The 13,660-nt window shown below is 62.1% G+C and overlaps 7 protein-coding genes across 7 annotated transcripts; all 7 read right to left on the bottom strand.

The window, feature by feature from the left end:
* Nucleotides 1-1,074: 1,074 nt before the first annotated feature.
* LBRM_27_2680 (putative protein kinase) lies at nucleotides 1,075-2,709 on the bottom strand (the record flags this gene model as incomplete). The annotated part of the gene is made up of 1 exon (XM_001565971.2): nucleotides 1,075-2,709. The coding sequence occupies one exon, from the start codon at nucleotides 2,707-2,709 to the stop codon at nucleotides 1,075-1,077; it is 1,635 nt and encodes a 544-aa protein (XP_001566021.1).
* A 757-nt stretch (nucleotides 2,710-3,466) lies between these two features.
* LBRM_27_2670 (putative protein kinase) lies at nucleotides 3,467-4,366 on the bottom strand (the record flags this gene model as incomplete). Its single annotated transcript, XM_001565970.1, has 1 exon — nucleotides 3,467-4,366. The coding sequence occupies one exon, from the start codon at nucleotides 4,364-4,366 to the stop codon at nucleotides 3,467-3,469; it is 900 nt and encodes a 299-aa protein (XP_001566020.1).
* An 854-nt stretch (nucleotides 4,367-5,220) lies between these two features.
* LBRM_27_2660 (conserved hypothetical protein) lies at nucleotides 5,221-6,549 on the bottom strand (the record flags this gene model as incomplete). The annotated part of the gene is made up of 1 exon (XM_001565969.2): nucleotides 5,221-6,549. One exon carries the CDS (start codon nucleotides 6,547-6,549, stop codon nucleotides 5,221-5,223), a length of 1,329 nt encoding a protein of 442 aa, XP_001566019.1.
* A 502-nt stretch (nucleotides 6,550-7,051) lies between these two features.
* Nucleotides 7,052-7,708, bottom strand: LBRM_27_2650 (putative 3-oxoacyl-ACP reductase; the record flags this gene model as incomplete). Its single annotated transcript, XM_001565968.2, has 1 exon — nucleotides 7,052-7,708. One exon carries the CDS (start codon nucleotides 7,706-7,708, stop codon nucleotides 7,052-7,054), a length of 657 nt encoding a protein of 218 aa, XP_001566018.1.
* A 576-nt stretch (nucleotides 7,709-8,284) lies between these two features.
* Nucleotides 8,285-9,937, bottom strand: LBRM_27_2640 (conserved hypothetical protein; the record flags this gene model as incomplete). The annotated part of the gene is made up of 1 exon (XM_001565967.1): nucleotides 8,285-9,937. The coding sequence occupies one exon, from the start codon at nucleotides 9,935-9,937 to the stop codon at nucleotides 8,285-8,287; it is 1,653 nt and encodes a 550-aa protein (XP_001566017.1).
* A 585-nt stretch (nucleotides 9,938-10,522) lies between these two features.
* Nucleotides 10,523-11,521, bottom strand: LBRM_27_2630 (conserved hypothetical protein; the record flags this gene model as incomplete). The annotated part of the gene is made up of 1 exon (XM_001565966.1): nucleotides 10,523-11,521. One exon carries the CDS (start codon nucleotides 11,519-11,521, stop codon nucleotides 10,523-10,525), a length of 999 nt encoding a protein of 332 aa, XP_001566016.1.
* Nucleotides 11,522-11,825: 304 nt separating this feature from the next.
* Nucleotides 11,826-12,941, bottom strand: LBRM_27_2620 (aldo-keto reductase-like protein; the record flags this gene model as incomplete). The annotated part of the gene is made up of 1 exon (XM_001565965.1): nucleotides 11,826-12,941. The coding sequence occupies one exon, from the start codon at nucleotides 12,939-12,941 to the stop codon at nucleotides 11,826-11,828; it is 1,116 nt and encodes a 371-aa protein (XP_001566015.1).
* Nucleotides 12,942-13,660: the final 719 nt, after the last annotated feature.

The following is a 13,660-nucleotide window of genomic DNA, read 5'->3' as shown; positions in this document are numbered from 1 at the left end:
TCATGGAGAGGGGGGGGGGGGCGCAAGAAGAGTGGAGGAAGACAGAAGAAGAGAGGGCGCCTTCAGTGACAACAGCAGCGGCGCCAGCAGCCATCGCACACATTTCGCTCTCTGCGGTGTCCGGCTTCAGCTGTCCTCTCCTCCAGCGGAGAGAGGACGAGTACGCCCACACACACCACCCCTACTCTGCTGGACCATTTCTTCGCTTGTTGTGGTGTTCGCCTTGAGGGTCAAACCAAACCAAAGCAAATCACAGTGACGAGGGCACGCACACGCACACGCACACACACACACAGCCACGCACACACACACACACACACACACACACACACACACGCGCGCAGTCAGAGAGACGCACGTGCCGATTGAAGGAAAGTGACAAGAACAAAGCGCCCGCCCCACAGCGCAGACGCAGAGGTCATCACCGCCCGACACACCGTCAATACGTGAAAGAGACGCAGCAGAGAAAAGGGCCAAAGCAGAAGAGAGGGCAGGTGGTGGGAGACGCTGGCGTTTAGGGTGAATAAAACGCCGCGCAGACGGAGCGGCACGCGCACACCCGAGCTCGATGTGGAGAGGGGGCCAGATGGAACATAATGAAGACACCCTGCTGGCATGTCCTCCTGTCTCGCCGCGCTTGGACGCGACAGCGCACTCGTGGCTCGGCTCGGTGTAGCAACAAGACGACGAAAAAAAAAAAAAAACACTAAGGCACAGCGAAACGGGCGCACATCCCCGCGCACAGCCACTCAGTGGCGCGGTCGTGGCGCTGAGCGCAAAGCTGAACAAAAAGCGGAGGGTGGCGGAGAGCGCGCGCGGGCCCGCACATGGGCGTGTGCCTGCAGAAACGCAGGGTAAGAGAGAAAGAGAGAGAGAGAAGGATGACGGTGTGCCACCGCCAGCGCAATCTCCCACCTCTCACCTACCCCCCGCAAAGACACACTCAGGCAAGCACAGATGTGAAGCTCATGTTGCCGTGATGGCAATTGCACGACACCCTCATCTCCCTCACGGCCGCTATCAGCGTTCACTGGGCGTGCCCATCTTAGGAGCTGTTGTGACCCTCTTACGCGCTCATGAGGGCTTTGTCAACGGCTCGGGGGTCACTGGCCTGTCGGTCTTCCCTGCCGCCTGCAAGGGCGCCGGCCCGGCACGAGTCCCCGCTGACCTTGACTTCGCGGCGCGCATCTTCCTCACCATCCGGTGCGCCACCTCCTCCTGTTCGGCCTCATGCCAAGACTTCGTCATACTGCGAGAGCCGCCCAGGGCACGGAAGTGCGTGTTGCGCGAGCTGTCCAGCATCAGGTTCGGTTTAAGCTCATCCTCCGGTACCTTCGCCAGTTCGTCTGAGAAGACGCACGCGGCTTCAATGAGCAAGTTGACTCTGTCGAGCTGCTTCCTCGCTGCATCGTCGTGCGGGTTCGCCCTGAGGCTGTCCTCGGCCTCCTCGCGCATCATACGCAGCTCGTCAATGAACGGGTACACCTCCATGGAGCGCTTGCCAACGAAGAGGTACTCGTGTACGTTCTGAATATGCCGGCAGACCATCTCCGAAGGGCATGTGCAGCAGTCCTGAATGCGCCAGCCAGGGTTCTCGTGATCCAGCGCCTTGCCAAAGTCAATGGTGTGCACCCGCTGCGGGTCCGTCTGCGACTGGTGAGTAAGGATCATGGAGAACCTGTCGGTGTGCCGCAGGAAGCGCATGAACGGTGGCGTCCAGTCCAGCGGGCCGAGGAGGCTCTGCGTCCAGCAAAACACGCGCACTGCCGCCTTCACTTTCTTCTTTGTGAGCTCGCGCAGTGACTCGAGGCTTTGCCCGAGGTGCACGTTGGGCTGTTCGTGAGCCAACCACTCGTGCTGCAGGAGCACCAGCGCCGTCGGACGCGCCGCCGGGTCGGGGGTGAGGCAGGCCTGAATGAAATCCTTCGCCGCCGGGGTGACACTCGCCCAGATGTCGCTCTTGAAGGACCAACGGTTTCTGACGACGCACTCAAACGTGTCCTTGAAGCTTTCGCCATGGAACGGCATCTTGCCGCTGAGCAAGATGTACGTAATGACACCCATAGACCAGATGTCGCACTTCGCGTCGTATGGCTCTTTGCGAGTGCGGTAGAAGCCCACGTTGATCACCTCTGGTGCGATATACGAAGGGGACCCGCAGCAGGTGGTGCTCGGCACATACCCCGCCAGTCCAAAGTCCGCAAGGCACACGTCCGTCAAGTGCGAGTTTGGCGGCGCCGACGGCGAGGCCGCGTGACGCAGAAGCAGGTTCTCTGGCTTCAAATCGCGGTGAATGACGCCCTTTGAGTGAATGTGCGCCAGTCCGGAGAGTACGTTGCGCACCAGCACCGAGGCGTCGGACTCACTGTAGTGTTGCAGCTCGACGATGCGGTTAAACAGCATGCCACCCGACAAGAGATCGAGGATGATGTAAAAGTGCCGCTGCGTGGAGAAGTACTCAGTCATCTGCACCACGTTTGGGTGGTAGCCGATGCGCCCCATAACATCAATCTCATGGGTGATGTCATCGATGTCCTTCGGACCCGCCTTTTTCTTGTCCACGACCTTCACCGCGTACACGACCTTCGTCACGAGGTGGGTGCAGCGGAATACGACGGCGTACCCGCCCTTGCCGATCTCATCGCCCAGCACGTAGTGCTGCCGGAAATGCCCCTCCGACGGGGCAATCGCCTCTGCCGGGACGCCCATTTCGATTCGCCGCTGTTCGCCTACGCGTGGACCCCTTCGCGATGCGACGACTTACGTGAGTGACTGTGCGTCCGTCAGTCCGTGCGGGAGAGAGAAGAGGGAGGGCAAAGGGCCGCCTAGGGAAAGAGGAGAAAGAGGCACACGCACCGAGCAAGCGAGCGAGAGAGAAAGAAAGAGAGAGAAAGAGAGAAAGAGAGCAGCAACAACGACAGCCACATACGCAGGGAGACACATAAGCGCGCGTACGGTCCTCGCTCTCGCTCTCTCTCTAGGTGCGTACGTGGGTGTGTGGGTGTGTGGGCGGGTGGGCGGGTGGGCGGGTGGGTTCTTCTCTTCCCCCGGTTCTTGTTTCTCCGAGCGAGGAATGGAAGTAGAGATGAAGTCGACTTCGCTACCATGTGCGAGCGAGTGTCGGTCGAGGGACGTATGGAGATGAAGGAAAGGGGGGAGTGTAGACAGAGATGCAGCGCTGAGGGATAGAGGAGGTGGGAGGCGGGAGGAATTGGCGGTGTCATGCCATCCTCTACGAAGCTCTCTACGGACTGTGTGTATCGGCCTGCTCGTACGTGCAGGTCATCGGTGGATGTGCAGAATTCTTCCCCCCCCCTTTCGGACCAGGAGGCAAGGAGGAAGGCGAAAAGAGAGAGGCGATGGGAGGGGGAGGGGGGGGAGCAGTTTTACGTGCGCGCGCGTCGTGTAACTGCGAGAATGAAGGCCAGAGGGAGGGGGGGGCATGCAAACCAGCAGATGGCACGCGTCAACCTGTCAGCCACGCGTGCCGCAGTGCCTCCTTGGCCGATGGTCGCTTTGACGGGTTCGGCGTCAGCAGCGCCTGTATGAACGCCTTGGCAGAGGGGCTCATCCGGTCAGGTAGCACCTTGTGGAAGGGGACGGCGTTGCGCACCACCGCCGTAAAGACCTCCTCGGGGGTGGGACCGTCGAAGGGTAGAAGGCCGGTGAGCGTCACGAAGACCACTACACCAGCCGACCACACGTCGCACTTTTCGTTGTACAGCGGACGTGCTGAGATGGGCGGCGCGGCGACGGCGCGGCTGTGGCGATGCTGAAGCGCGATGAGAGCTAGCTCCGGGGCGCTGTACTGCGGGGACCCGACGAGCTCCTCGTGCGGAATTCGACGTGTGGCGAAGCCGAAGTCGCCAATGGCCACCATCGTCGTCATTGCAGAGGCGGTCTTGGCGGCTGTGCCACAAAGACCGCTGCTACTGCCGGTGGTGGTGCGCAGGAACACATTTTCGGGCTTGATGTCGCGGTGCATGACGTTGTGGGCATGCAGGAGGGCGAGACCAGTGAGGAGGTGCCGTGTCACGGCACGAGCCTCAGCCTCCGCTAGGGGGCCGCGAGTGGTGAGCCGCTGGTAGAGGGAGCCGCACTCCATGTACTCCATCACAATCGATACGCGTTCCGCTTCCGCATAGACGTCGAAGACGCGCACAAGCTGCGGCGCCACTGGGAGTGACTTGGCCAACGTGCCCTCTTCCACTGCCATGGCGACGCGCCGGCTGTCCATTGATGTGGTGTGGTATATCTTCACGGCACGCTTGGCACCGGTGCTGCGGTGTGTGCAGCGGCACACCTCCACCTGGCACCCCGCCACGAACGAGTAGCGCTCCACCTCATAGTCCGTGTTGAGGGACATGGCACACACACACACACACACACACACACACACACACACACACACACACACACAAGCACGCACGCACGCACACGCAAGAGCAACGGCTCACTGTGTGTCTTATGCACGTATGCGCGCTTGCCCCCTCTTGAGCTCAGCAGCGGTGACGCGGTGCACACTCGTGGCAGCCAAACTGGCACGGGTGCTACTCTACGTGGATGAACGTATGTCGGCGTGTGGACGTGTGTGGGGGATGGAGAGGTGGGAGACAAAGAAAAAGCGGAAGGAGGGACAGAGGAAAGGAGAGCAGGCAATGGACACCAGTCAAGCGAGCAGCAGCAGCGTGCGGCGAAGAGTGAAGAGTGAAGAGAGGAACTATACAGCTATCATGTAAGGGGCAACACTGTGGGCGCTGCGGGTGCATGTGACTGCATAGGGGGGAGGAGGGGTCGGTGGGGATATGCTCAAGTGAAGAGGAGCGTGAGTAAAGGGAAACAGAGAGACGTAGAAAAGGGGGGAACGAGCCAGAATGAGAAGGAGCGAGGGGCGAGGAGAGAGGGAAAGAGCGGCCGTGGCATTGATGCACGCCTCCTCATTCACCACGGCAGCTGCAGCGCCCATCACAGACGCAGCCACCACCGCGTGCTCTGGTGCTCAGGTTTGAAGAAGAAAGGCAACGGAGAGAAATTGTTCTTTACATACGTGTGCCCCCCCCCCTCGACGTGCCTGGGCGTGGGCGTCAATGTGCCTGTGCGGATGGGGCTGAATGCCCCTTCCAGCTGCACTCTCCGCCACTGCCCCTAAACATACGCACACGGAGCGAGATTAGAGGAGGGAGGGGGTGGGGGGGCATCGCTGCTGCATCTCGCAGGTCATCACACATCGGTGGGCCACATCCAACTCTCAGGCGCCACGTCGCCACCGCTTCCGGCGACAGCGCTGATCCCGGACGACTGAACGGCTATGTAGCTCTCCGAATAGCTGTTCAAACGCGACACGGTGCCGCTGCCGCTACGCAACCTACCAACGGGAGACGGTAAGGTGGTAGAGGCTGTAGCGGCGATTGCAGCGACTCGTCGTGCCACCTCCCCCTCCATGTAGGTCCACACACGGCTCAGCAGCTCCTCTGTCATGCACGCGAATGGGGTGTGAGTGTCAAGCAGGTGCTGGAGGTACGTCTTCAGAATCCGCAGCTCCTGCCGTACCGCATACAGACCATTGAGACTTCGAATGCACACTGAGCGCACCTGTGTGCAGCGTTCGTCAAGGTGTGCATGAGCGGACTGAATGTCCCTCATGAGGGAGGAGCTCCCGGTGCCCATCGCCAGCACCTCCCGCAGCAGCTGTACCTCCTCCGCGGGAGGCACATACGCAAAGTGCAAATGTGGTTGAGTGGCAGCGAGTCGGCCGGCCATTGTGGAGCACCAACGCCGCACCACATCGCCGCTCTCCTCGCTCGAGTCGGCCGCGGACGACGCGATAACCGGCGCCCACTCGCGTAGTGGTGGCGACGGTGGCACAAGACTAGCGTTGCAGGAGCGGGACACCTCACCCGCACTACCGCTGACGTCGTCCTTGAGAGACAGCAGCGGTTCCTCACGTCCGATCTCGCCGTCCTTGCGGTTGCGTCGGTCCGCATTGCCGGCAGACGACCCCACTCGCGCTGCGTGCAGCACAGTGAGGGCCTCCTCGCAGGTTTCCATAATGGGCCAGCGTTGCGTGTTGTGGCCATGCGCCTCCTGCCACTGCGTGTGCTCTGCCAAGACCCGCTGCACGTACACTACTGCCGCGTCGTAGGCCTGCTCCCTGCGGTCCCGCTCCGTGCGCAGCTCCCGCAGCTCCTTCTCCGCGGCCATGCGTCGCTCCTTCATGCCCACGTACGCCTGGTCCATGGACGCTATGAGTTGGCGGTACTGTGCGCAGTGCTCCTGATGCACCGCAGCCGTGGTGCGCCAGGCGTCCACCACGGCTTCAATAAACTTGAGGGAGCCGTTGAGCCGAGTGAGAAGCATGTGTGTGGTCTGTACGCCGAGCACCAGCACAGATCCCTCAATGACATCGCCGCATTGGCGAATATCAGCCGAGCAGGCATAGAGCTGCTCTACTGTGACGCCCATCTGCCGCGCTGCATCCTGTACGACGGTGCTCTCGTGTGTCTGCAGCCGATGTCGCCGATCCTCCAGCACTTGAGGAAGCGCCTGCATGAGAGAGAGAGAGAGAGGGGAAGAGAAGCGATTGTAGTGACCGGTGCTCCTTGCACGTGTGCCTCAGCGTTTGAATGGCCAGGGTGGTGCAGGGGAAAGGGGGAGAACCCAGCCGATGTACAAGGCAGCCGTGTAGAAAGAGAGAGAGAGAGACGGGGATAGGACAGCAGTCTACATTACGGCAGGTGGTGCTTTGGGGCAGAAAAGACCCGTAGGCGCCACCACTAGCCTTGAGAGAGAGAGAGAGAGACAGCTTGAGAAGCAGCAGCTTCCGCCGTGGTAGCTGCAGCTGCGCTCCTCACCCGGCATCAGAAGCTGCGGCGGTGGTCTCACTTACCTCCGCTCCCTTCTCTTCCACTACTAAAGGAAAAACAGACGAGAGCATCGGGCTCCCCCCCCCCATCTCTGTCTGTGCATGCATGCCAGCGATGGGGGAGAGCCTACGTAGGCCTGAGAAGGACCCGCACAGGGACAGACGTGTGAGCGCGTCATCTGCCACACGTCACGATGTGCCACCATCGACGGCGATGGTCTGTCCATTCATATAGGGGCACAGCGCCACGGCCACAGCCATGTCGGCCACCTCTGAAGCGGTGGCAAGCCGCTTGAGCGGACAGTCGTTGCGCCAGCGCTGCTTCTGGGCTTCGTTCAGTGACGTGGCCATGCCTTCACCATCGATGAGGCCCGGTGCGACTACGTTGAAGCGGATGTTGCGCGGGCCGTACTCAAGGGCCCACGACTTGACCGCCCCGCTGAGGGCAGCCTTGGAGGCGCTGTACAGCACCTGCCCCTCGTTGCCCACCAGACCCGCCAGAGAGCCTATGTGCAGCACGGCCCCGTCTTGCAGTTTGAGCAGCCCACCATGACGCAGCGCTGCGCGCGTCACTTGCAGAGCGCCCCTCAGGTTTGTGTCCATCACAGCCGCGTAGTCCTTATCCGTGCAGGTTAGGTGCAACTTGCTGAGCGTAACGCCGGCGCAGTTGATGAGCAGCGAGATCGCGCCCAGCTCACACTGAACCGACTTCATGAGGGCATCGCAGTCGTCGCCGCGACTCACATCAGCCACAAAAGCCGCGCACCCTGCAGGCAGTGGTGCAGCAAACGGCCTGCGAGAAACGCACGCCAGCTTCATACGATGCTGACTGGCCAGTCGCTCCATGATCTCATGACCGAGGGCGCAGGAAGCGCCGGTGAGGACGCCCACCTTACCGCGCACATTCCACACCATTGATGGGCAGCGTCAGACAAACGCCCGATTGTCTGACTGCGTGTGTGTGTGCGTGTGTGCGTGTGTGTGTGTGGCTGTGCGTGTGTGTGCGTGTGTGTGTGTGTGTGGGTGTGTGCGTGTGTGTGTGGGTGTGTGTGTGTGTGGGTGGGTGTGTGGCTGTGTGCGTGTGTGTGCGTGTGTGTGGGTGGTTGCAGCAGAGATGCGGTTAGGAGAGGAGAAGAGGGAACAGCAGGGAATGGGGGAAAGGACAAGGGAGGGAGTTGATGTGCGACATGGGCCAGGTACGCACACACACGCATAGACACACACGTGGGGGATTGTCTGGGGGTGGGCTGACATGCAGTGCATGTCGCGACACCCGCAGGGGGTAGAACGGGGCGGACCCTCGTAAAGAGGTGACGGTCTTCGCTAGAGCGCACGCAGCGCCACACACACACACACACACACACTTAAAAGAAGTCCAAAACGCGACCGGCAGCTCTGAGGCCCGCCGTCGCTGCGCGGGGTTCACCCCTCAGTGTCGTCATCCGACGACGTGCTCAGCACTTTGCCGCCTCGTCGGGGCAGCGAGGGAGCTGCCGCTGCAACGGCACCCGTGCGAGACGGCGGGGCATCCAACGGAAGTGTGGGGAGCGGTGCCGCTGCAGCTGGTGGCGGTGATGCCGGCGCACCTATGGCGGACACAGTGTCGAACAGAAACACCGGTGGCGGCGGTAGTGGCAGAGCTGCAGATGCCGTTGCGGCCGCAGGCGGGGGAGGAGGCGGCAGTGGCGGCGCAAAAGCCTCCGGCGCTGCTGCTAAAGAGGACGGTGGCGGGGGCACTGATGATAGCGCTGGGGTGGCAGCAGCCGAAAACGTCGGTGTCAACTTGGAGGGTGGCGACGTCAGTGCATCAGACGACGCCGATGAAACTCGAGAAGAGTGCAGCGAGGTTGAAGCGGCACGAGGCGGTGTCGACGAGTTGCTTGACTTGTATACCGCCGCCGGCGGTGGTCTCGAGTCATCACCGGACGAGAGGTATGACGACGTCGGAGAGTCCACCGGGCGATCCGCTGCCTCAGCGCGACCACTGACAATGCTGCTGCTGCTGCTGCTGCTGCTGACGGTGGAGGAAGAAGAGCCAAATAAGTTGCGCACACCCTTCTTGACCGGAGCGGACTTCAGCGGACGCGCCGGTACGGCAGCTCTACGCTTTCCTAGTGGCGGAGGCGACGGCGCCGGGGCAGCAGACGGTGAGGCCGATGACGATGCAGAGGACGAGGAGGAGCTGAACAACGCCCGCCGCCGCTCCTTCTTCGACACGGCCGCGTCCTTCGCCGGTACCGCCTTCGCTGTAGGTGCGGCGGATGCGCTTGCGGCTGTCGCGTGCGGCGACGTCACGAAAGTTGTCGCTGCAGCGCTTGGTAAAGAGAGGGGCTTAGCCGGAGCAGACGGAAGTCCAATAACAGCGGCAGGAGGAGCAGCGGCGGGGGGGCAGACGGGCTGCGACGGAGGCGACTGGTGCTGCTTCACCGCCGCCCCGTTCAGGCCATCCTCTCCCCGCCGGCACCCGATGTCCACATCGTACAGGAATGCCGGTGTGCCTATAAGCCCGCACAGGCGACGGTGGGAATATGGGCTCTCCGCCGCCAACTCCGCGACATCGTAGGGGCAGAACGGCACCCGCACGCCCTCCTCTGCAAGCGACTCCATGCACTTCTTCACATAGGTGTGCATGCGACGACGCACCGCCGCCTCCCTCGTCGCGTAAGCGGGTAGCCCAGGGGCGAGGTCCTGGTTGGCGCTTGCCGTTCCGTCGCTGCTCCCGTCGTCCGCCTCCTCGCTGTCCGACTCCGCAGCTGCGCGCTGTCGCAGCTGGAGATCCTCCGTGGCGATGCGGTGCTGCACGAACTGCTGCTGAGAAAGAAGCTTCAGCGAGTTGAGCGTGTTGGCGAGAGACACCTGGGCAGCGGTGGCACGCTGGCTGAGCTCCTCGACTCGTCGGTGCGTCTGTGCACTGCGAGCAACGAGACACGTGTGCAACTCCTGCATCGCCTCCAAGAGGTCTGCCTCGGCGGAGGTGCCCCAGTGGCCATGGAGGCGGTGACGCAGCTGCTGGAAACGCTCCGGCAGCGGCACGGCCTCCTCGCCGTCGACAGACATAGGCGCCTCAGTCGCCATGCATGCCAAATAGGGGTGACGGGTACTCTCCACAGGAGTCGGGAGCGGGAGGACAAGGCGGACGAGTGCAGGTGATGATGGGCGGGTAAGTGATAAAGGGGAAGGCTGATGAGCACCTCCAATGTAAAATGCGTCTCCTGCCCAATAAGTTAGCACACCAGCATTCTACAGAGGTGTGGGTAAGTGCAGAAGCGAGAATCAGCAGCATGGTGGAGGGGGGGGGGGGGGGTGAGTAGGCGGGGACGAGCAGACGGGGAAGACACACGTGCGAGGGCAATGAGAGAGGGCGTGCGCGTGTTGTGGAAAGGCCGCAGAAAACACACGGAGGCATCTCTGCACTTGCGGACAGCACACAGCGACAGAGCCCTCCCCCTTCCGCTCCCCCACCTCTCCCCGTTGATGAGGCGTAAGAGAGGGGAGGGAGGGGGGGAAGAAGCCTTTTGAGGTTTGCGGGCACAATGCAGCAGCAGAAGTCAGCGTAGCAGGAGCCGTTACGCGGCGAGGAGGAAAAGAGAAGCTGAAGCAGAAGCTGAGGCTGAGGCTGAGGGGAGGGGGGGAGGGGGTACAGGCGCTCTTCTTCTCACACTACCAGCGTTGCGAGAGACCCGGCTCGCGCAGGAGCGAAACCGGCAGCACCACCGCCGTATCCGCAAAGGAGACACCTGCGTCTTCATCCGTCGTGCAGCCCAAGAGCGCCGCGGCCTCTACAGGGGTGTGCGCATCCCCCGCCGTTGCCTCCAACAAGCGCATGGCCCAGTCCTTGCGCTGCACCCAGTGACGCCGAGCGCGCCGGTACCGGCACACCGCACGATGCGCGCGCCATGCCCATGAGCCGTTACCGTGCGCCTCGGCGGACTCCTCGGCGTGCCTCGACTGGAGGCGCTCGAGTCCGTCCCTAAGCTCACAGACGACGCGCGCAAGATCTGTGCACTTGGCTGCTCGCTCCGTCGACGAGGGCCACTCACACCAGCGAGCGAGGCGGCGACTCCTCTCTGAAAGCTGCACGGCGGAGATGCCCACAGCGCGAAGCAGCGCCGCACGCGCATCTTCTGGTAATGCCTCACACACCGCTATCCCGGCGCCGACCTCTGGTGCGCTAGCCATGTCGCCTTCGCCGATTGCGATGGCTGCCTCGTCCTCGGGCTCGCCGTGCTGCTGGATTGTGGTGGCCCCGTCGGGATGCAACAGCGGCAGCACGCGCAGGTAGTAGAAGCGAATCTTCTTCATGTCCTTCACGTGAAGCTTTTCTTCGGTGTGCAGCTGCTCCAAAATCCGCTGTAGGAGCGGCTTGGCCACGCGGCTGCCCAGCGCATCCGTCAGCGACTGCGGTGTGGCTGGCTTGTTGTGCCGCTCGAACCAGTCTAACACGAGCGCCGTCGCCTCTGACACGTCCTTCACCCTCTTGATGTCTGTCTTGCACGTCCCCATATTGGTGCACAGCGTAGGCGCGAGAGAGGAAATGGGGGCGGAATGGGATGCACGCCTATGGGTGGCCTTATCACGCCGAGAACGGCGAGAGAAAGAAAGATGAAGCAGGAGAAGGCACAGGTGTCGAGGAAAGACGCACGCACGCGCACGCATCATTATCGTTACTACCACGATCCCCTGGGAGCGTCGCACGAAGTGTTAGGGCACCAGTCGCCACGCTGAATCGCAGTGCACAGCAGCTAGAGAAGATGGAAAGCGAGGACGGGCGTGTAGAGGTGTCTGCGTATGGGTACACACACACAGAGAGAGGCAGGGAGGGAGGGGGGCACGGACGAAGACATTTGGAGAAACTCTGTGAAGCACACAAACACACACACACGCTCGGTAAATTCATCTACTTCGAACGCAGAGACGCACGCACACGCGCATATCTGTGGGGATGTACCCCCCTCCCTCTCGGTCAAGATGGCGGCGTGGGCGGCGCCGTCGTCGAGCCTGTCTTCAGCCTACGGGCGTCAATATCGCGCTGCAGGCGCTCATCTTCGGCTGCGAAGAACGGTGTCGTGCCGTCGGCGCTAAAGTGCGTCGGGTTCATGACGCGGAAGTTCCGCACGAGGAGGTGGTAGTTGTCCAGCACCAATCGCGTGCGGTCATCGAGTGCAAAGCGCGCTGCCTTGGCATTAGACTTGATGTGCTCCCGATTGGTGGATTTCACGATCACGACGTTGCTGCGGTCGACGCTCCAGTTCAACAAAATTCGCGCCGGGCTGAAGCCGCTGAACTCCCCAAGCGACTGCACCACGGGGTCGTCCAGAAGGGACTGAAAGCCCGGCGGGGTGTCGCGAGTCGGCATGCCGAGTGGGCAGTAGGCCGCCACTAGCATGTCGTGGAAGCCGAGGCAGCCTACCAGATCGCCGTCCACAATACCGGGGTGGTGCTCGACTTGGTTTAGGACGGGCAAGTGGGGGAGCTCGGCCGCTGCGGCCGCCCTCGCAAGGTCATTTACGTGGGAGGTGGTGCAGTTGGCCAGCCCAATCGACTTCACCAGCCCACAGTCGACCAGGCGGCTCATGGCCGTCCACGTGTCTAGAAGCGTCACGGTGGTGTCAATGGCGGGGGTACCGTCGGGGTGACGGGGGTAGCGGTCCTCGTCGGTGGTCCAATGCGGCGTGTGCCGCAGGCACACAGGCCAGTGGATGAGATACAGATCGAGGTAGTCGAGCCGCAGTGCGGCGAGGGTGGCGCGGCAGGCAGCCTCGACGTGGTCGGGGTGCTGGTCCGTCGGCCACAGCTTCGACGTAACAAAGAGGTCCTCACGACGGGTGCGCCTGTCGCGCAGCGCCTGTGCGAGCGCCGCCCCGACGGCGGCCTCGTTGCCGTATGCCTTGGCGCAGTCCACGTGGCGGTAGCCGCAGGAAAGCGCAAAGGCGACGGCATCAGTGGCCTCCGAGGCGGGCATGCGATACGTGCCAAAGCCGAGCTGTGGTATTGTGTGGCCGTCGCGCATGGCAATGCGATACGTGATGGCGCTCACCGGCCCGCCCAGTGGACGGTACGCAAGCACGTTGGCGGACATATGAAGTCGGGTTCGAGTGGGCGTGTATGGGGGTGAGGTGAGGCGGTGTGGGGAGCGAAGGATGAGAGGCCGGTGGTTGATCACCTCCATAGGACTGTACTGAGTCAGATGATATGGTGACAGAGAGGGAGGGAAGGATGAAGGCGCACGTCGATTGCGCACACAGACATGCGTGCGTACACGCCACGGCGTAGGCGTCGAGGTGGAGGTGGAGGAACAACAGCAGTCGAGGGGGTGGGGCGGCGCCAGGAGGTCTCCAACTGGCGTCCCTGTCCAGAGAGCGCACTTCTGCTCTACCCTGAAGACATACACACCCACGCAGATGCACGTGCACCGCCTTGGCTGGTTGGGATGTGGGGCAGAGAGAGAGAGAGGGGGGGGGGGGGGCAGAGACACATAAAATGGATGTGAAGGCGAGTTAGAGAGGGCGCCGTTGCTTTGCTTCTACTTTTTACCCCACAGAGGCACACACGCACACACACGCACAGACAGACAGGCAGTAATGTATAGAGGAGAGAGAGAGAGCAATGCGTGTGCTACACACAGTCGCACCCGCTGCCACACACACACACACACTCCCGAGCGAGGGGAAAGAGAGCGAAGAGCAGCCGTAGAAGTGTCACTGTCTCGCGCTTCAAAGTTCCCTGGGTCCCCTCCACCGCCACCACCCCTTTCCTGGGCCCATCATCCCACCTCACAAGTTCATTCTCTCTCCGTGC

Source organism: Leishmania braziliensis, chromosome 27, assembly GCF_000002845.2.
Source record: "Leishmania braziliensis MHOM/BR/75/M2904 complete genome, chromosome 27".
In the NCBI taxonomy this organism is placed as follows: domain Eukaryota; phylum Euglenozoa; class Kinetoplastea; order Trypanosomatida; family Trypanosomatidae; genus Leishmania; species Leishmania braziliensis.
Note: the sequence above shows the minus strand (reverse complement) of the source record. Positions and strands in the feature narration are given on the sequence as shown.